This window comes from Phascolarctos cinereus, unplaced genomic scaffold (assembly GCF_003287225.1).
Source record: "Phascolarctos cinereus isolate Bilbo 61053 unplaced genomic scaffold, phaCin_HiC Scaffold_4;HRSCAF=312, whole genome shotgun sequence".
NCBI lineage: Eukaryota > Metazoa > Chordata > Mammalia > Diprotodontia > Phascolarctidae > Phascolarctos > Phascolarctos cinereus.
In genome coordinates, this window is record NW_027555847.1 from 242,523,340 (window position 1) to 242,544,606 (window position 21,267).

General features: G+C 36.7%; 1 protein-coding gene across 1 annotated transcript in view; it reads right to left on the bottom strand.

Moving 5' to 3' along the window:
- The window catches only part of HSD17B4 (hydroxysteroid 17-beta dehydrogenase 4), a 129,089-nt gene that overhangs the window by 90,191 nt on the left and 17,631 nt on the right, over positions 1-21,267 (bottom strand). The window contains exons 3-7 of the mRNA XM_020979018.2: positions 10,745-10,852; positions 9,750-9,809; positions 7,942-7,963; positions 7,800-7,846; positions 1,772-1,856 (exon numbers count right to left, since the gene is read on the bottom strand). Coding sequence (XP_020834677.1) covers positions 1,772-1,856; positions 7,800-7,846; positions 7,942-7,963; positions 9,750-9,809; positions 10,745-10,852 — 322 coding nt within the window. The remainder of the gene's footprint in view (positions 1-1,771; positions 1,857-7,799; positions 7,847-7,941; positions 7,964-9,749; positions 9,810-10,744; positions 10,853-21,267) is intronic.

The window sequence follows — 21,267 nt, forward strand, 5'->3', positions numbered from 1 at the left end:
CTCTGATAAGCATTTGTTAGTTGTGCCTTCAGCCCAGACCATACCTGCAGTTCCCAACTTACTTGGGTCATTCTGTTCCTTTTTTCTCCTGACAGATTATGTCACTCCTTTTTCAATCAATCTTACTGGTAATCTATCTAGTATCCGTCACAAATTTGTATCGATGTTCTTCTCTGTACTGCTGAACCTAGCAAATTCCACTTCAGTGCTCAAGCCATAGTGTCCCTGAAGCTTTTACAAAACCTCTTGACAAATAATTTCAAGTTTTTCTGCCCTCAGAGACCTTACAAATTCAAATGCAAGTCCCTCCAATACTCTGTTCTAAATTATGCATTTGTTCTCACTCTGACGGTTGCCAGCCTTTGAGTCATTCCATCACATACCCAGTCCAAACCTTCATGTATTCTTCCTCAAGAGGACATCCTATCCTGAGGGAACCTGTCCTACAAAGAGTCTTAAAGTGAATATAATGTGGGTCAATAATATTTTTGTGCTGTGGAAAATTTACATATTACCTACATTTATAGCATCTTTTCTGAATTAACCAATCCTCTCAGTTTTTCTACTATCAAATCTTCTCTTGCAAGAAATCTTCCAATTTTTTAATTAAATCCTCCTCCTCAGAGGGTTAGAAACCAATTAGACACTATTTCCTACTGTTATTGTGTTAAGGATTTTTGAGTGATCAACCAAATCTAATAATTCATAAAATACTAAATGAGTAGTTTTTCCTGATTTTATTCTCATTTTCACTTTACATTTCTTCAATTATTTTTAACAATCTTATAATAAATTTGTTCTTACACTCAGAATCTACTACTATTTTTATAGCCTTCACAATATATGTCACAATACTCTAATAATGTAAGTCAACCTCAATTTTTTCAAGCAGTTGTAACACAAAAACTCCATCCAAAGTCCGTGGAAGAGGTTGTTGAAGCTAGTGTCATACATATATTTGCAACATACGTGGCCAAAGCTTCAGTAGAAGGAGATTCAATTAATCAGGTTTACTCTTTTGATCAAAGTCAATTTAGCATTTCAACTGGTAGAATGTCTGATATCAAAGTAATACTATATTCATACCTGTTCCACCATGTATAGATTCCACTCAAAGCAAGTAAAACAAATCACCTTTTAAAACTCTTTGAAACTGAGGGTCAAATGAAGTACTCCCAATAAGTACGGTGTTCTGAATGAGTTACTTTTCTGCATTATCTGTGGATAACTTTAAGTTAACTTGAATGATTTGCAGAGAGTTACACGATTTAGCGGCACCAACTGCAGTCAGAATCATACATTTATGCAATCAGGGCAATTCATATTCTTCTCAAGCATTTTACCAAATAATGAACACTAGGACCTGCAAAAAGACTGCTACGCATCTGCTGCCCAGCTCATCACTAGGGGCACAAGATGACATTCTGGTCAGAGAATAAAGTACAGTACCAAAAAAACTTCAATTCTATGTATTTGTATTGTTTTTAAATGTTAAGAGTTAAGGGAAATATCAGAAAACCCTGGGGAAATCATTAAAAATGAAAGATATAGGATGAAACTAAATATAAAGCTTTCTAGCTATAATATGAATCAATGACACCAATTTTACTCAGAGGACAGGATGTATGACAAGCCTTACACATGAAAGCATACACAAATATACCTAGAGATATCTCCCTGAGCACAATAAATTCTCCAATAAAACTTAGCAAGGAGAAGGTATATAAACACAAAGATATTAAGCTTGCAAGAAAATCAAACAAAGCCATACCTTCCAAACTTTTGTTTCTTCATGTGATCCCATGCTGCCCGGGTCACTTGGAATGATCCCCACAAATGAACTTTATGGACTATATCTACAGGAATAAATAATTATTGTTATTAAGTGTTTAATTGTCAAAATCTGACAGGCATTTGATAAGCGAGACCCAAGCAATGGTTATCTGTAGGAATGTTCACTTCATCTAAAAACCAAAAACGTTTCATGCACCCCACTTGTCACCTACCAAGAAACTACATGCAATACCATAAGTTTATTAAATTACTCTCTTCTAGATGGTTTATTTAAAACATATGTACATTGTCATATTCACCCTAAATAAAGCACTGCCTTTAACTTGCCTGTATGCAAGTTTTTAAGAAGATATAAAATTAATATTTATATATGTCTAATAATTCCATTTAGAAAGCAAACAGCATTAACCCACAAAGTTCATCAGAAATAATTACTGAATATCCATAGTATTGTACAGCAATAAGACTGTAAAGCAGATGGTACCTTTTCTGTCCAATTTAAACTAAAAACTTAGCTATGCTATAGAAGAAGACAGACAACTCTTTGATAGGATTTATTTTATGTCTTCTGTCATTTTAACCAATTTTTGCTTTCAGTCTACAGTATACATTTTCATTATCATATTGGGGAAAGGAGGAAAGTATAAGGAGAAGTTAAGAGAAAACAGGAGGAAAAGGGTAGAACACAGAATAGAAGAAAAAATAGTAAATAGTGGACAAGGATGGGAAAAGTCAGAGAGAGGAAAACATCCCCTATACTAAGACCTAAGATAGTGTTCAGGTTTTTTCCTTGTACAACACAGTATTTCAAATAGATAAGGAAAAACAGTTAAAGTGTTCCCATGCCTGATTACTGGTACTATGGATGTACTCCTTTCCTTCTGCTCCTGCCGAATTTCTTAGAGCAAAAAATATGTGGAATACTGTGGTCCATTTCACTGCAGTTGTAGTTACAGCTTAACATGTCCTTCCTCATACTTAAGAGAACAGTAAACTTAAGGTGCCAAGTTGAAGCATATCAAATAATACATAACAAACAAGAACTTATTAAGTACTTATTATGTGTCAGGCACTGTTAAGAACTGGAAGAAGGAACAAAAACAAAGCAGTCCTTGCCTTTGCAGAGCTTTTAATGAGATGAGACAACACATACACATATTCATGTAGCAGGATGGTAACACAGCAGGGATGCACTCAACCCTTCATGTAGTGAGATTAAATAGGGTCTGTGGTCTGACCACATCCCCTTGGAGGTCACCCAATTTCAACCAGCCACTGGATTCATTGCTATATTTAATTTTATCCTCCTGAGCTCCAAAACAACATAGAAGTATGTTATTGTAATTTCTCATTAAGAAATTTGCCACATTTTTCATTAATTTGCTCAAGCTTTCACCCCAGTTCATTAAATACTTGTTATTTAATGAAATGAAGAAGCCTCCTTTCCCCATTAGTAATTACTCTTATTTTTCAATAATTAAATATTTAAATTGCCAAATATATGCAATTTGTTAACAAATTAAGGTGATAATAAACATAAAGACATATGTAACTATTTGGAATATGTTAATTATTACCAAAGTCACAGACGGATTCCCCTCAAAACCTCAATACCACAGTAGCTAAGTTCTCTTCTCTTGTATGGAAACAGTTTTGCTTCATTCAAGTCATTCCAAACACTAATTAAAGTCTCTTACTAATCTTAATACTTTGTAAGATTAGTCCTTTTTTCTCTTTTTCTTCTCCTCAGGAAAAGTCTTTCTAAATTATACTGTATTTCTTCTTCCTCACAGACTCATCATAAAATTCTCTTTACAAAGTTTCTTTATAGCACCACAGTAAAATAACTCCAAAAGGAAGAAGCTTCTCAGCTCCTTCTACTCAATATTTTTCACAGATCCTCATGGATCACAGACAGCATGTACCTAAGTCCTGACTCCATTAAAAGAAATACTTCGTGTTAAGCCATTTTCACAAATGACTCTTTGGTAAGACATTTCCCAACTTTTTTTAATGGCCAACACAAACTACTTTTTTCTTACCATCCCATCTGAGCTCTTATCTGGATCTTAAAACTATAGTAACAATAACTGTAGCCTCTGTGAGTAAATCAAAATAGAAGTTACTTCTGCTTCCAGGAGCCAAGATGGCAGAGTAAAAAGGTAGTCGCTCTCACCCTCCCCTATCAACTTCTGAAAACCCAGAAAATATCACCCCAGGAAAAAAAAACCCTGGAACAGCTGAACTAGAAGACAGACAGGGAACAGCAGTGCAGCAGCCCAGCAAACGGGTCTCCCAATGCCTCAGCAAAAATAAGGGAAGCCACACTACAAAGGGCCCCAGGCAGATAAGCACCCTGCAGCATTCATCTGAAAGGAGCCGAAGAAAGCAACCTAAAGTCTTCCTAAAGCCCCAGCCTTGATGATTCCAACCCAATACCAGGTAAGTCATCAGAACCCCAGGAAGAGATCCTGAAGCCCAGGCGGCAGAGCAGGCAAACACCAACACCTGGACCTCCAAGTGCTTCAGTGAGGGCGGGGGGAACCGGTGGAAACCAGCTCAGAAAACCACCAGGTGCTTTAGCATTCTACCATAAAGGAATCTCCTAGTGCATTAGCAGAAACGAGGGAGGCAGCATTGCAAGGGGCCCCAGGCAGATAAACACCCTGTACCACCCATCTAAAAGGAGCTGAAGAAAGCTAAAGGAAAGGAAAAGCAGGGCAACCCAGAATTGCCTGAAAGTTCCAGCCTTGCTGATTCCAGCCCAACACGAGGTAAGCTACTAGAACCCTACAGCTTCCAATTGCCAACATAAGAGGCCCCAGCACACAAAACCAGTGACCAAGACCTAGGCTCCCAACACAAGAAGCTTGGGTCAATGCCCTCTGTTCCCCAGCAGGAGAGCTCAATCTCTTTAAAGGTCAAGGAATAAAGAAACACCATGAATAAAAAGAAACGTACCATAGATACATATTATGAAAAGAGTGAAGATCAAGACAGATAGTCTGAAGAGGACAACACTGTCAACAAACCCACATCTGCAACATCAAAAGGGAATATGAACTGGTCTGAAGCCCAAAAAGCCTTCTTAGAAGAGCTCAAGAAGGATTTTAAAAATCTAATGAGAGAGGTAGAAGAGTCCTTAAAAAAACACAACTGGCCAATTGGAAAAAAAGTACACTAAAGAAAACAAGTAGCTAAAAAACACAATTGGCAAACTGGAAAAAAGTACACTGAAGAAAACAAATCCCTTAAACATACAATTGACCAATTGGAGAAGGAAGTACAAAAACTAACAGAAGAAAACAATCTGTTAAAAACTAGAATTGGACAAATGGAAACTAATGACTCTATGAGAGAACAAGAATCAAACAGAAACCAAAAAAATGAAAAAATAGATGAAAACTTAAAATAACCTCATCAGTAAAACAACCGACCTAGAAAATCGATCCAGGAGAGACAATTTAAAAATTATTGGTCTACCTGAAAATCAGGATGAAAAAAAGAGCCTGGACAGTATCTTCCAGGCAATCATCAAGGAAAACTCTCCTGAAGTCCTAGAACCAGAAGGTAAAATAGCCAAAGAAAGAATCCACTGATCACCTCCTGAAAGAGGTCCCAAAATGAAAACACCAAGGAATATAGTAGCCAAATTCCAAAATTACCAGGTCAAAGAGAAAATACTGCAAGCAGTCAGAAAGAAACAACTTAAATATCATGGAACCATAGTCAGGATTACACAGGATCTTGCAGCTTCTACATTAAAAGACCACAGGGTGTGGAACATGATATTCAGTAAGGCAAAGGAGCCTGGACTGCAAAAATGAGCATGATTTTTCAAGGGAGGAAATGGATATTCAATGAAATAGGGACTTCCAAACCTTCCTGATAAAAAGACCAGAGCTCAACAAAAAATTTGATCTTCAAGTACAAGATTCAAGAAAGACATAAAAAGGTAAATGGGACAGAAAGATACAAAATGTTGTTAATAAGAGTGGACTGTTTACATCCCTACAAGGGAAGATGACACAACTCTTGAGAACTGTATTGTTATTACACCATGTTAAAGGAATATACATAAGGGGGGGTGGATAATAGTTAAAAAAATGTAATCAAGTGGGTTAAATGGATCCAAGTAAGTGTATTAGTCTAATTTTAGAAAGCAGGAGGTAGACAAGAGTAAATTACATTATAGGAAAATCCACAAAATCCTATTACAGCAGAGGGAAAGAAGGGAGGGGGTGGGCATTGTTTGAACCTTACTCTCATCACATTTGGCTCAAGAAGGGAATAATAATCAGTTAGGTATAGAAATCTAACTTGCCCTATAGGCAGTAGGAGGGAAAAGGGGAAAGAAAAGGGAGGGGGGATAGAAGGGAGGGAAGAAGCAGTAAGGCTAAAGGATAAGAAAAAGGAAAGGGAGGGAGGGACTGAGGGAGGCAATGGTCAAAAGCAAAACACTAGTGAGTAATTTTTACTTACAACTTCACTAATGTGAAAATATGTTTAATAGGAATGTAGATGTATTGCCTGTATCAGATTGTGTGCTGTCTTGGGAAAGGTGGTGGGGAGGAGGGGGGAGAAAAATCTTAAACTCAAAAGCATATGTGATTGTTGATAAATCAAAATAAATTAATAAAATCAAAATAGAAGTTACATAAGTATAAAAAACAAGGTAATTCAGGGAGACACCAGCATCTGGAGGAATCAGGAAAGGACTCGTGTAGGTCAGGCAACCAACAAGTATTTAAAAAGTGCTTAGCACATGCCAGGCACTGTGCTAAATACTGGCATTATTAAGAAAAAGAAAATTAGTTTCAGACCTTCAAGGAGCTCACAAAAACCCTGCCATACACATACTACAAGTATAAAAATGGCAACTCTTCCACAGTAATACTTAATATTTAAAATTATGCAATGACCTTGAAGTCAAGCTGAGTCTTGAGAGAAAGTAGAGATTATAAAATGTGAAGACAAGTAAAGGTTGCTTTACAAGTATTAAGGCATTAGGGCATTAGGGTAAGCCAGAACAAAGGTTAAGAGATGGGAGTTAAGAGTATGACATATGAAGAACAGCAAGAAGTCCAATTTAGCTGACCTGCAGGGTGTGGAAAGGGGAGTGATATGTAACAAGGACGTAAAGAAAATTGGAACCAGTTTGTGCGGAGCTTTAAATGCTGAACACAGGAGTTTATATCTGATCTTAGAAGTGATAAGGAGCCAACAGAATTTATTCAGGAGGGCGAATAACTTGTGCATTATGAAAATCACATTAGTATCTGTATTTGGCAGCTATGTGGAAGACTTGTAAGAGTAAGGAAATACCTGAAACAGAGAAAACTAATTAGGAGGCTATTATAGCATTCTAGATGAGAGGTGATAGAAGACCTAAACTAGGGCGGTAGCTATCAGCATAGTTATGAGTATATTTGACTTTCAACTTTATTAAGTCGAATCATGGAGGGAAACTTTCCAAACAGTCTTATTAATTCTAGAAATCTCACTCTACTGTTCTATCTTTCCCCTATTTCTTATGTTTTTAGAAACTCTACTGCTTCAGAAACCTTCCAAGTCTAAACAAAAAAACAACCAGTATTAAGTGTGCCAGAGGTACAGTACATATACACCTAAAAAATGCTGCTATTAAGAAGACAGATGAGAAAAAAAAAACTGAAAGGCACAACCCCATTTAGGTAACTTTTGGCAGGATATTTAATAGCTTTAACTTTTCTTGATTTTAAAAAAAACTATTTCAAGCTTTTTATCACTTTTACTTGTAGAAAATGTTGATCATTGGATTGTTTCATTTTTTTCTTGGTATTTCTAGCACATAGCACAGAACATGGCACATGGTAAGTACCTAATAAATGCTTGTTGATTGATCTTTTACAACAGGAATATGAAAAACTGAAAATGTCTTTGGCTGTTTTTTTAATCCAGTTTCACAATTCTTAAAGGGTAAAGTAGATAAGAATATCTCAAAGGAATCTATTAAAATAACTTACTCCAGTCTTCATCACTTATCCTAACAAAGGAACGATCCCGCAGGATCCTGAGGAAACAAAAAAGAAGGGAACAGTTATCATACAACTGAAAAATAATCTTCACCTACATTATATCTTAATAAAGAAAAAAGACATTACTCACCCAGCATTGTTTATAACAATATCTGTCAAAAAAAAGGCACAAATATTATATGTAAGCATACTACTTTGTATCAGCTTACAACTTTAAAACTCATATTGCTTTCAAAAAATTTTTAACAAAGTTAAAAGGCAAAGAAAAACAATGAAATGAGATTTTTGTGCCTGAAATAATATCTAAATTCATCAGCCAGTTATTTCATCCTTAATTCTAAACTCTCATGTCTATTGACTCTATGTTTTCACTACCTCCTATTACAATTCCATTGTTTCCTCTCAACAACTGCCACTGAATCAGCACTCTAAACACTTATCTTTGTCATTTTACTTTTGAGTGACAATTATCAGCCTCTCATACAATTTGTCCACCTAGAAAACTAAACCAAAGAGAACAGTGTTATCCTCCCAAATTAGTAGCCTGACAATTTGCTAAATATATTAAAATTATAAACAGGCTCTAATATAACTATGTTCTTGGACACATAATCAAATCTTGATATTGCAAGAAAAAGATGGCAAAATCTGGCACCATGATAAAATTTTATCTCAAGCTGATTCTGTATTTCAACCTAGAAAATTTATGATCCATCTCTTCTCTACTGTCAAGTAATATTGTAGATAGGAATGTCAGTCCAAAATATTAAATAATCTATTGGATTTTTTGTTTAAAACATATGCTTCCAAATGTTTTTAAAATAAGCTTTTAAAATTCAAATAGCTTTTAGAATGTATATACTATTTGAAATTTTCAGCAACAATCCTTTCACTAATTAACAATTTTTATTAAGTATTTATTATGAATAACACTATACTAGATATAGCTAAGCTAAACTCAATACATACAGTTCAATATTCTCCTACTGAAATGATTTTGTTTAATTTGAATCTGTCATTACATCCATTCATCTAAAAGAAAGCTTTTTGTTACTGTTACATCTGCCTTCAGACTATCATCTTTTTCAATATTTTATGTGCTCATTTTAGGTACAATAAACAGCCACTGTTGCAAAAACAAGTTCAAGCTGCCCTTACTAATATTAACAGGACAATGAAAGAATGTGAAGTCGACAACATTTTAAGACTAACAAGCATCTGTAGAAATTAAACATTTTATATAATTTCATATATCTAAAAAGTCCAATTTTTTTTTTTTGCACTAAATGTGGTGGTACACAATACAGGACTCTAGGCTTCTCCCCTCTACTACAGGGGTGTTTTGGGACAAGGATGTGAATGGGACATGGAATCCCCAGTATAGGAATGTAGATTAGGAATGTAGGCTCCCCAGTGGTGGAACTCCTTTTTTTGGCTGGGGATGAAGGTCCACAGCCTTCCACTTTACTTCTTGGAGGCCATGGAGGCCATGAGGTCTACTATCTGGTTGCTATAACCATACTCATTGTCATATCAGGAAATGAGCTTGACAAATTGGTCGTTGAGGGCAATACCAGCACTAGCATCTAAGGCAGAGGAGTAGGTGTCGCTGTTAAAGTCACTGGATAGTAACAGCTAGATGTCACAGTAGGTAGAGCACTGGCCCTGGAGTCAGGAGGCTAGGAGTTCAAATCCAGCCACAGACACACAACATTTACTAGCTGTATGACACTAAGCAAGTCACTTAACCCCAACTGCCTCAAGTCACAGGTCCTCTGTGTAGCCCAAGATGCCCTTCAAAGGTCCCTCTGATGAAAAGTCCAATTCTTTAGGATGAATTTCAAAGTGCAAAATAAAATAAACACAGAGGAAAAATTAAGAGTAATTTATCAGAAAATGGCAGGCACTGTTTTAATTATAAACTAAAAGACAAATCACCTATTTTTCCAAAAGCATCAAGTGCTGTCTTCACAACCTTCTCTCCAGCTTCCACAGAATCTGAAGGAAAATAGGTACAAATTTCAGCATACTTCACAAATATTTTCCAATGTAAGTGGGGCAAATTATGTGACTGACACAGAAATCCAAATTATGCCCAAGGAAAAGTGCCATTTTTAATGGCAAATACTAAATGGGAATACAAATACAAATGAATTAGCTCTAAAGGAAAAAAAGGGTAAGAAAAAGAATGATTTGGAAAAGACTGCTCCATATTCCCAGTACAGAACAATTTCTACTTAATATGTTGGAACATATACTTATTAAATATAATTACAGTTAACCAAGCAGCAGTAAAAAAAAATGTTCTAGAATGCTTTCCTATCCCCTAAAACTTTAAAGGCAATTTGATTCTTAATACTCAACGTAAATAACAGTGATTTTTAGAAGAGATAGTCACAACTGCTTTTAGGAAATAAATTTGTTCCTTAAGAGTCTCTTAAAGTTACTGCTACGATATTCAAAAGTAAAAAAGAAAGTTTCTACTTTATTTGGCTCATAATTTAATTTTCTGTAAAAGATGAAAGACCTCAATAATTATTGTGCCAGTGGTAAAGTGTTTTTTCCCCAATATGTACTTCTAGTATAATATACATACATATTTTTTTTCTTAATACAAATGAAACAGGTTATATGAAAGCAAGGGCAGAAGTTATTCTTTTCCCCCCAAAATCTGAGGACCACATCTGAGAGAGCCATAAATTGTAATTTGGAAAAACCATAGGCTTCAGTAGTTGAGAAATTCTTTCCCACCTATCAGATATACAGTCAGATTAGATGGGCCCAGTTAGAAAGTACTTATCACTCAGGGTATTTCTCCTCTGTAAAGGGATCTTTTGAGTTTGCCCAATATAAGTTTATTTTTAATTTAAATATCTTCATTAGCTCAAATAAAGTAAACAAAAATATAGGAAAATTATTTTCAAATAACATACCATAGTTAGCCACAGCTTTTCCCCCTTTCTTCCTTATTTCTTCAACAACATTATCAGCAGCTGTGGAGCTTTTTCCTATTCCCTTGAAGTCCCCTCCTAAATCATTCACTGTAAGGTAAAAAGAAATATCTGTTCAATTGTATTTCACAAAAAACAATATTCAAAATCTATCTAATTATTAGAAAAAGTACACTTGTGAATTTAAAAATGAAGTCTCAGTGAAGCCTGATCTTAGTGTTTTCAAATTTGTTTTTTAGGAAAATTGTGATTCCCCTCAACATTGGAAAAAAGCATTTATGAAGCACTTACTATGTGCCAGGCAGCACTACATTATTTACAAATAATGACTCTGGAGAAGAAAATGTACCACCACTCTTCACCCCTTTATAAAGTAGCGGGGTGTAGAACAGTGTATATAATGGGAGACAAGGCTGATGTGAATTGGTTTTTCTAAACTGCTTTCCCTTTTCTTTTTTTAATCTTTGTTAAAAAGGATAGCTCATTGTGTTAGAGAGGATGAATACATTCAGAAATAAAGGTGATGTAAAAGCAAAGCTATTGATAAAAAATGAGATTTTTTTAAAAAATGATTTCCACATCAGAAATCCTTAGGAAAACTGAGTTTGGTTGTAAACCTATTAATTGCCCAGTACATTTCCTTATTGTTAAGAGAGGCACTATTTAATGCGAGATACTGTTAGCAAAGGACTTCTTTCACCTTTAGGACCATTTTTAAGTACCACCCGTCTAAGAGGCCCTCCCTTCTCCCACTATGAGCAAAAGAAAAGGCTCCACATGGAAGGCACAACAAAGCAAAAACTAATTCGCTATCCTTTTAAAGCCACCTAGTCCCCAGGCCTCTCTACCTTTCTCTTCCCTGCCTGCCCCCTGCAAATGCAGGACATTAAACCTGAGATTCATTCCAAAAGTTCCCAAAGTGGGCAATCCGCTCCCTGGGTGGGAGGAGGCACATGCTAGAATGATCCAGGTGGGCAGGAGTAGCCTTCGGTGCAATTGAGGGGCATTGAATAAACATAAGGGGGCAGCAGAAGCATAAGGAAAGGAGAAGAAAATTTTGAAAAACCGTTCATACAGATTTCATCTGTTGTGTAACAGAGTTAATGTCATGGTGATTACATTATTTTCCAAATAAATACACAAAATGCGAGTTATAACCCATCAGTGGTTAAGTCCACTGACAGCTGTTAAGAAGCAAGTGTTTGTGAGCCTGTCATGAATTATCAGGAAGTCTAGTATGTATCAGCAGGAATATGTGCATGTAATGATTTGTTTACAATATGATAATACACGGTTGCATGATGCAATATCGCATTATCAAAATTTCAATGCAGGAAAAAACTCACAAATTTACAATAAATTATTAAATTTAAAATGCATCATTTTTTTAAAAATTTTTTATATATTTTTGAAATGATGCAAATTTTTTTAAAAAACCGTTAAAGGCTTAAAGAAAGTAGATTGGGGGGGTGTGCACTGAGTGATTTTTTTTTTCAAAAGGGGCAGTAGGCCAAATAAGTTTGGGAATGTCTGATTTACATAAACAACCTAATTAAAATCTTTGAGTCCTCTTGAATTTCTCCCTAATTCATGGAATAATCTTAAATCTTCCAATCTCCTACCTTCCTCAAGTGCAGGTCTTTGATACTCTGACTGGACTCATTCCCTAATTGTTAGCATGCTCCCACAACCTCTTATTGTTCCCTTCTCATTGACACTGAATTCCTGACAGCCAAAAAACAAATGCCCCTCCACAACCCCACTTATCTGATCCTTCATTCCCTTTCCCTTCAACCCTTCTCACACCCCACAAAGTCCCACTCCAGATCTGTGTGGCCCTTCTACCATACCCTTGGGAATACCTACTTAATAACTTTCTCTCATTTTAAAACTCTTCCTTCCTTGACCCTTCGTCCTTCCAACACTGAGACCAGGATCCCTCTTGTAAACACTAGCTATCCTGCCCAGAACAGACTGCTCTTTCTTTCATACTCCAAACTCACTGGTCATGGTTAAGGGAATTACACTCCTTCCTCTACATTGCCATTTCCAGATTCTCCAGATACCACTGAATTAATCAACAAGGTCTCTTCTAAGGTAAGGCTACCCAAATTTATTACTCAATGCAGATAATGATGGCCATTACCTACCAATCCTCAAGACATTCCCTCTCCTTCCCCAGTGACTTTAATGCCCAGCTCCCAGACTTCCTCTCCATTCCAACTTCTGCCTTCATACCAGAAGACACAACGTACATGTTGATATTCCCTCAAATACCCATATTTCCTACTGACTCAACTTCCACATCCTGTATCTCCACTTCACCTCAGCTACACATAGGGATGGTCAGACCCTTCATCTTACCATTACCCACAAATGATCAAAAATCCAGTCCTTTTTATCTGATCATAATCTTTTATTATTTCATCTAGTCCTAAACCTTAAAACCCTTAATCCTATTCTTAGCTTTCACCACCATCTCAGATCCCTCCACCGCTCAAGTCCTTTCCATCTCTCCTGCAGTGGCTAATCTTTCCTCCCATCCCAATCTTATACCGTTGGTGAATTCAAATCTCCTGACATTTACTTCCTGTTTTGGCTTTAGGGGAAGCCATTTAGCCTTCCTTGGCCTTAGTTTCCTCCCATGTAAAATGAAATGGTAGATCAGATGACCTCTGAGGTCAAACTCTAGGTCTAAGATCCAATGACTGATTATGTGGGAAAAGGGATGAGTCAGGGCTGATAGTGAGGTTGTGAACCTGGGTGACTGGAAATATAGCAGTGTCTGGGCCTAGACAAAAATGGAAAAAGTTCAGAAGTGAGGTGAATCGGAGGGAAAGATTACTCAGTTTGATAAGCATATCGAGTCTGAGATGTCTACGGAGGATATAATTTAAAATGTCCAAAAGGTGATACAAGACTGATGGAGGGAAATTAGAGCTGTATATTAAAATCTGAGACATACAGTGGCAAGAGGTGATAATTAGATCCAAGGGATTTCATGAGATCACCAAGAGAAAGAGCATACAAAGAGAAGAGAAGGGGGCTCAAGGTAGTTTTAAAGTTCAGCCAGAGTTAGAAAGCAGGACAAGGATGATGCCCCCTAATCTCACCCTCCTCCCCTCTTCTGTAGATTATCCCATCTATTATCCCCCCTCTACTCTTCGTTAGAGGGTAGCTAGGTGGCATAGTGGATAGAGCTCCAGCCCTAGAGTCAGGAAGACCCGAATTCAAATCTTGCCTCACACATTTACTAGCTGTGTGACCTGTTTGCCTCAGTTTCTTTATCTATAAAATGATCTGGAGAAGGAAACCACAAACCACTCCAGTATCATTGCCAAGAAAACCCCAATAAGATCAAGAAGGGTCAGACATGACGGAAACAACTCAACAACAATAATCTTCAATCTCTCTTCATCTAGCGATTTCTTCCTCATGGCTAATAAAAATGCCCAAATATCTGCTAATGCTATCCTTAGTCCTCATCATCATCTCCAACACCTCCTTAAAAATCCCTCATTAATGGGGCAGCTAGGTGGTGCAGTGGATACAGCACCAGCCCTGAAGTCAGGAAGATGAGTTCAAATCTGGCCTCAGATCAAACACTTGACAGTTACTAGCTGTGTGACCCTGGGCAAGTCACTTAACCCCCAATTGCCTAAAAAAAAAATCCCTCACTAAACTATTTCATCTCTTCAAGCTATCATCTTGTATTTCCCCCCTACTCAGACAACTCCAAGAAAAAGCCATCTATACCCACTGCTTCCAATTCCTCTTCTCTCCCTCTCTTTGTAATCTACCTTCTGATCTCATCACTCAATTGGAACAGTTTTCTCTCAAGTTTCCAATGACCTACCAAATCTCAGTCCTAATCCTTCTCAACCTCTTTGCAGCATCTGACACTGCTGACCACCCTCTCCTCCTGGATACTCCATCTTCTCTGGGTTTTCATGACAATTCTCTCTTAGTTTTCACCCTACCTGTATAACCATTCTTTCTCCATCTCCTTTGCTGGCTTATCATCCATTTCAGGCCTTCTAACTCTGGGTATACCCTAAGGCTCTGCACTGGGCCCTCTACTCTCTTCTGTACTAGAAAGTTCACTAGAGAGGATACACCCAACATGCTAGAGGCTTTTCTCATTTTAGCATTCTGGCCATCCACTTGTCATCCATCCATCTTCCACATGACTAGCCCAAATGTCATACAATTTTTTGCTGACACCTTTTCCTCACAATTATTATAGTCTGTTTGCACCAACCACATGACCTTTTAATTGACTTCTATGTAATTGCCAAGTTTTTGAAAACCTCTTTTTCAATCCTCAATCTCCTTGATCTTTCTGCAGCATCTGAAAATACCGAAAACCACCCCTTCTACTGGATACTCACTCCTTCCTGAATTAACATGACACTGTTCTTTCCTGGTTTTCCTTCCTAAGTATCTAACAGTTTCTGCTCAGTGTCCTTTATTTGCTCATTTCTTCTCCTCTGCTCCCCTAAATGTGATGCTCCTTCAAGACGCTATCCTAGGATCTCCTTATTTTTCCTCACTGTCATCTGCTCTCAAGAGTTCAATTCTCACCTCTATGCAGATGACTACTACATATATGTACACAACCCAGATACGACCCTTTAACTTCAATCTTGAGTCTCCAAATACCTGCCATATATCTCTACCCAGCCATCAGCACTTCAAACTCAATAGGTCTAAAACTGAACTCAGTATCTGCCCTCTTAATTCTGACCCTCCTCTCAAAATACTTATTTCTCTTGCACATACCACCAGCCTTCAAGTCACCTAATCTTAAAATCTCAAAGCAATTTTGGAGACTTCCTTCTCCCTTAATCCCAAGATTCTAAGTCCTGTTAATGCCATCTCTACAACGTCTCTCATGTATCTCTGCTTCTCTCTATTCACATTACCACCAATTACATCCCACTAAGACTCACAGTAGCCTCCAAATTTTTCTCCCTAGCCGCCTCCAAATTTTTCTCCCTAGCCACCTCCAACCACATTCCCTCTCCACCCCAGTTTTCACAGAGCTGCCAAAATAAAGCAGATTCCCTGGTCCCCTTGAATAAAATACAAACTACTTAGTAAGGCACTTGACAATCTGCCTCCAATCTACCCCCAAAATCAACATGCATCTGTGCATGTGCACAGGCTCATCCCTGAAAGACCCTCTTTCCTAATCTCTACCTTATGCCATCTTCATCAGCCTTCAAGGCTCACCTGACACAATTTCCATACACCCACCCTTCCCTGATTCTGACTCCTCAAATTATTCTCTCCTTCCAATTTTCCTACAAATTCTTGATTTCTCCTTTGCCCCCATGACAATCTATTTTCTATTATGCTTACGTCTATGTGTCCTACTTCCCCCACTCCACCCCTCAACAGAATGCAAGTTCCTTAAGAAACTTTAGGCAGCTGGGTGACACAATGGATAGAGGGCTAGGCCTGGAGTCAGGAAGACCCAGTTCAAATCCAGCCTCAAAAGAGTTACTAGCTTGACCTTGAGCAAGTCACTGAACCTCTGTTTGCTTCAGTTTCTTCATCTGTAAAATGAGGATAATAACAGCACCTACCTCCCAGGCCTATTGTGAGGATCAAATAAAATAATAATTGTAAAGTGCTTAGCACAATGCCTAACACATAGAAAGTGCTATATAAATATTAGCTCTTAGCTTAAGGACAGGGAGAACCATTTTTTATCTTCATATCCCCAGTACTCAAGATCACACAGGTAGAATGAGGCACAACTGCACATTATCAGGGCTTGATAAATGTTGACTGAATGGAATTTGTTCAACTGAAGTGAATTTCTGTTGACAAAAAAAACCACAACACTTCAAAATTCAATGGCACATAAATTCTTTTTTCTAAGCAAGGAATCAGGTTACTGAAATGTTATATTGAGCTTGCCTGACCTTAAGTAGTTAGAAAAAGAACATAATTTTAATATTTATAAATTATGTTGGAAACTACAGTGGAATAAAAACAAAGTAATGAAACTGTACTGTTACATGTCATCCTAACATGTGCTCTTTTGTCACTTTTTTCATGACTCAATTTTATGCCCAATAATCAACTACCTCATCTCTCAGAATATCCCTACACTGGATTTCAGACTTACAAACAGTCTCCTGTTACCATGGAAATCCTCAGATGAAAAAAGTTCCACCTTGTTGGTCAGTAACTATTTAACATTTCTGAATGCCTACTGTGTGCAAACTACTGTGGTAGCCACCATAAGGAATACGAGGATGTATAAGAAAGTTTCTGCCCTCAAGAGGCTAACAGTGTTATATACTAAGTATACAAGTGTCATTTCCTCAAATTCACAAAACTGAAATTGAAATAAATAGTGAAAAGTACAACAGGCCAACATGACTGAATGGTAAGGAGTGGTTAAAATTACATTTGAATAATAATTTTGTTCTGGTAAATTCTGAAATAATTCACACGTATAACTAAGCAATTAGGTTAATGCCAAGTATCTTTCAAATCAAAACTTAGTAGTATTTTAGGAGTTATAGAAAGTCAGGTATATACATTTTGGATAGGGCTATAAACTGGTCAAATTATTCTAGAAAAAAATTGGAATTATTAGAGAAACTGTATTAAATTGTGAAGCAGCTAAGTGATCCAATAGATAGCATGCTGAACTTGGGAGTCACAAAAACATGAGTTCAAATCTGGCTTCAGATACTTACTAGCTGTATCACCCCAGGCCAGAAACATAACCTCTGTCTGGCTCAGTTTCCTCATCAGTAAAATGGGGATAATAGCACTACCCTAAAATAGTACTACCCTATGAGGATTTAAGATTCGTAAAGTGTTTTGCAAATCTTAAAGCACAGTATAGATGCTAAGTACTATTATAATCATTATCCCTTTGACCTAAAGAAATGATTGTGATTTTCAAAAAGCATATCAACAAACACTTAAAATCACAATTTAAAAATAAACATTCTGAGAAAAGTTATACTTTTTTTATTTTGAAACTGTACATTGCATTTATTTTCAGACTTTTTTGATGTATTGATCAGTTATGCTGATTTTTTTTCCTCTTTTTTTCCCCCCCTCTGTGTTTGTGTATGTGTGTATGTGTGTTTGTATATGGGATGGCTCTCTGGGAAGGGGAGAGAGAAGGAAAGTGAGGATGATATAGAAAAACAAAAACATAAATAAAAACTTGTCTTGTAAGGTGGGCCTCCACCAAAGGTGCCCTATATTTATATACATCTTTGGAATTAATGGTTGCTTTATTCAAGGGTCTCCATTTTTTAAATAAAACTTTCTTCTATAATACTGTAAATCGTGTGCTTGCGAAATCAGCCTTTGTATACCTGCTGTACTATGATTATATTTCCCCAGTTTTCCTGGGTGAGAGCTATGGTCAAGACAAGTAGGAAAAATCCCACAAAGTTTACCTAGGATTTTCCATATTAACAGTTTCTGACAAAAGGGTTAGCTGTCCTAATAAACCTAAGTACAAGGATGGCAGAACTGACTTATTTCTCTTTTGGCATTTCAAATTAACATAATCAATCCAACTACTTCTTTGTCTTCTCTCTTGCTTGAAAAAAATGAGCTTTAAAACACAGACTGGGATTTTTCTCTCCATAACAATGTAATCCTATTATTAACCTCATTGCAAGAAATTCTGCAAAGATACCCCGTAAAGGACAGACAGCTTATATCAACCCTTGTGTAATAAGATTATCAAAAAATTAAATTTGTATTTGCTGTATTGTGTTCATTTTCATAAAAATACTCAAAAAACAGGAAAGAATGAAAAGAAAATCTTAAACTCAAAAATATACAGTGGTCCAGTTTTCTTTTAATGATCTAAGTACAATGGAAAAAATTCAAACGGCTGAGAGCCAACACAAGTTACTTATAGTGAGACTTACTCAATTTTTGCATGATGTAAGACTACCCCCAAGTGGCAATAGCATAAAGTGCAACCAGACTTGGTTAAGCTTTGATGTCTAGTTAAGTAATTTATTGGGATTGACAGCATGCATTAAAAAGATGTGCCAAAAGAATAGTGCATAATGAGTTCCAACATTAGGGTGCACAAAACCAACACTACTACTCCGTCACTCCATTATTAATACAATGAAGTCACGCTGCTCAGAAACTTAGAAACAGAAACATCTGTTACTAAACACTTGGGAAGTATAATCACATTAATTTGAATAATACCAAAAGGTTTCTGGTAGCTACAGCTCCCCTTCACCATACTCCTAGATAAACTGCCTATTTGCATGATAATAAGCCTAGTAAAAGGCAACTTACCAGCTATGTCCATATTACTGTGTTACAGCTAGGAATGGCTGAGAAACCTAAAGAAATACTGGAAATGTGCTATTTGGGAATTTTTTTTCAAACTCTGAATTCTAGTCTTTGTGCCCTAAGGAAAATATATTCACATGTGGCAGAAAATTAAAACGGGGGGGGGGGTGTCAGAGAAAGTAAACAGCCATGCATACGGACTCAGTTAAACACATAAATAGACTTTAAAAAAAAATTTAAAAACCAGTAAAGAATGAGTTATTTTCAAGTTGAGATTATGAAAACACCATCAAAATCAAAATGTTTAATATTCTCCACACAAGGGAAACCTGCCAGTACATAATCATACCCTTTGACCCAATAATCACATTTTGAGGAAAGAATATATCACCATATAGAAGAAATATATATTACACATACATATAAACATACATACATAAATACAAACATACATACATATAAGTGACTATTATTTATAATAGCAAAGAACTGAAAAAAAATCCAACATCTGTTGACTAAATAAACTGTAGTATATCTACAACGTTGAATAACTAAATAAATTATAATATATCTAAAATGCCATCAAAATGATAAAAATGAGAAACACAAACGGAATCAGGAAGGCTCTGTAAAGTAACTGAAAGTAAGGAAAACAGCACAGTATAGTAGAATAAGCACAGGCAGTCCCAACAGAGGATCTGGTTGCATATCCTACCTCAGATGCTTGCTGCCAGTGTGACCTTGGGCAAATTATTCATCTGTAAAATGAGTTGTTGTTGTCTGGTTACTTCAGTCCTGTCCAATTCTTCATGACCCCATTTGGGATTTGTTTGGCAAAGATACTGGAGGGTTTGCTATTTCTTCCTCCAGCTCATTTTACAGATGAGGAAACTGAGGCAAACAGGGTTAAATGACTTGCCCATGGTCACAAAACTACTAAGCGTCTGAGGCCAGACTGGAACTCCCAAAGATAGTCTTCCAGACTCAAAGTCCAGCACTCTAATTCACTGAACCACCTAGCTGCCCCATGGAATGAGTAGGCTGGACTAGATGGCTCTCTATCTATGATCCTGTGCAACTGAATAATGGTATAAACAAATACACTGTAAGCACATGAAGAGTAATGTACATATAAATACAGCAATGACTGAACATAGAAGAAAGAGGATAGAAAGGAAATAACTAATCAGCTGCTACAAACATACTGAACACAGAAATGAATTTACAAATAGTTGAATATGTGCTTGGCTGTCTTTTTAAAAGGTTAAGTGTACAGTCACTTATTTTTTCTTAAAAAGATTCTCCACAAAGATTTTGTAACTGAAGAAAAGAGGAAGGTATAGGAGTCAGAGGCTCTGTTTCTGCTGAGTTTGGAAATTTCATTGGCTTTAGAACTAGGAAAAATCTTAAGAGATTATCTAATCTAACCCTCTTATTTCAAATATAAGGAAACTAAGGCCCAAATAAACTAAGTGAGACTTGCCTAGGGTCACAGAGGTAGTAATAGAGAGGGGATTTGAAACCCAGGTCATCTGACTCAAAATTCAGTCCTCTTTCTACCATACCACACTCTCTTCATTATTATTAGCTGATATGTGTACTGTACTTTAAGGTTTACAAAGCACTGAGTAGGATATTACTATGTCCATTTTACATATGAGGAAATTGAGATATGGAGAGGTTGTGATTTGCTAATGGTCTTTACACTAATTCTGCCACTTACGATGTCTTGCGAAGTTCATATTTCACTTTTCTGGCACTCAGTTTCCTCTGTAAAAATGGGAGAGATGTAGCAGATGTCTTTTATAGTCCCTCTGCCAACTCCAAAAAATTCTACGGTTTTGTAAATGCTGCAAAACTTCCACTTGATAATCACCAACCACTTACTGAACACCTACTTTAATTTCAGCACTATCAGACGCAAAAAGCCAAATATATGCTTGCTCTCCACACATGCGCATGCACGCGCACACACAGTTTTGTTGAATAATTGCTTCATTTGTTTCCTAGAGGGCAGTCACAGTAGAATATATAGCATGAAATATAGTACACTTAATGAATGACTTTTTTTTCTTTTCTACTGGTCCAGACCTGTGATTTCATCAGTGTTTCATCTCTCACTGCAAATCTTCCTTCACCTATGCAGGCTGGCAACATCATGAATTTATGGTCTGGGCCATGGTCACACAGGTAGAACT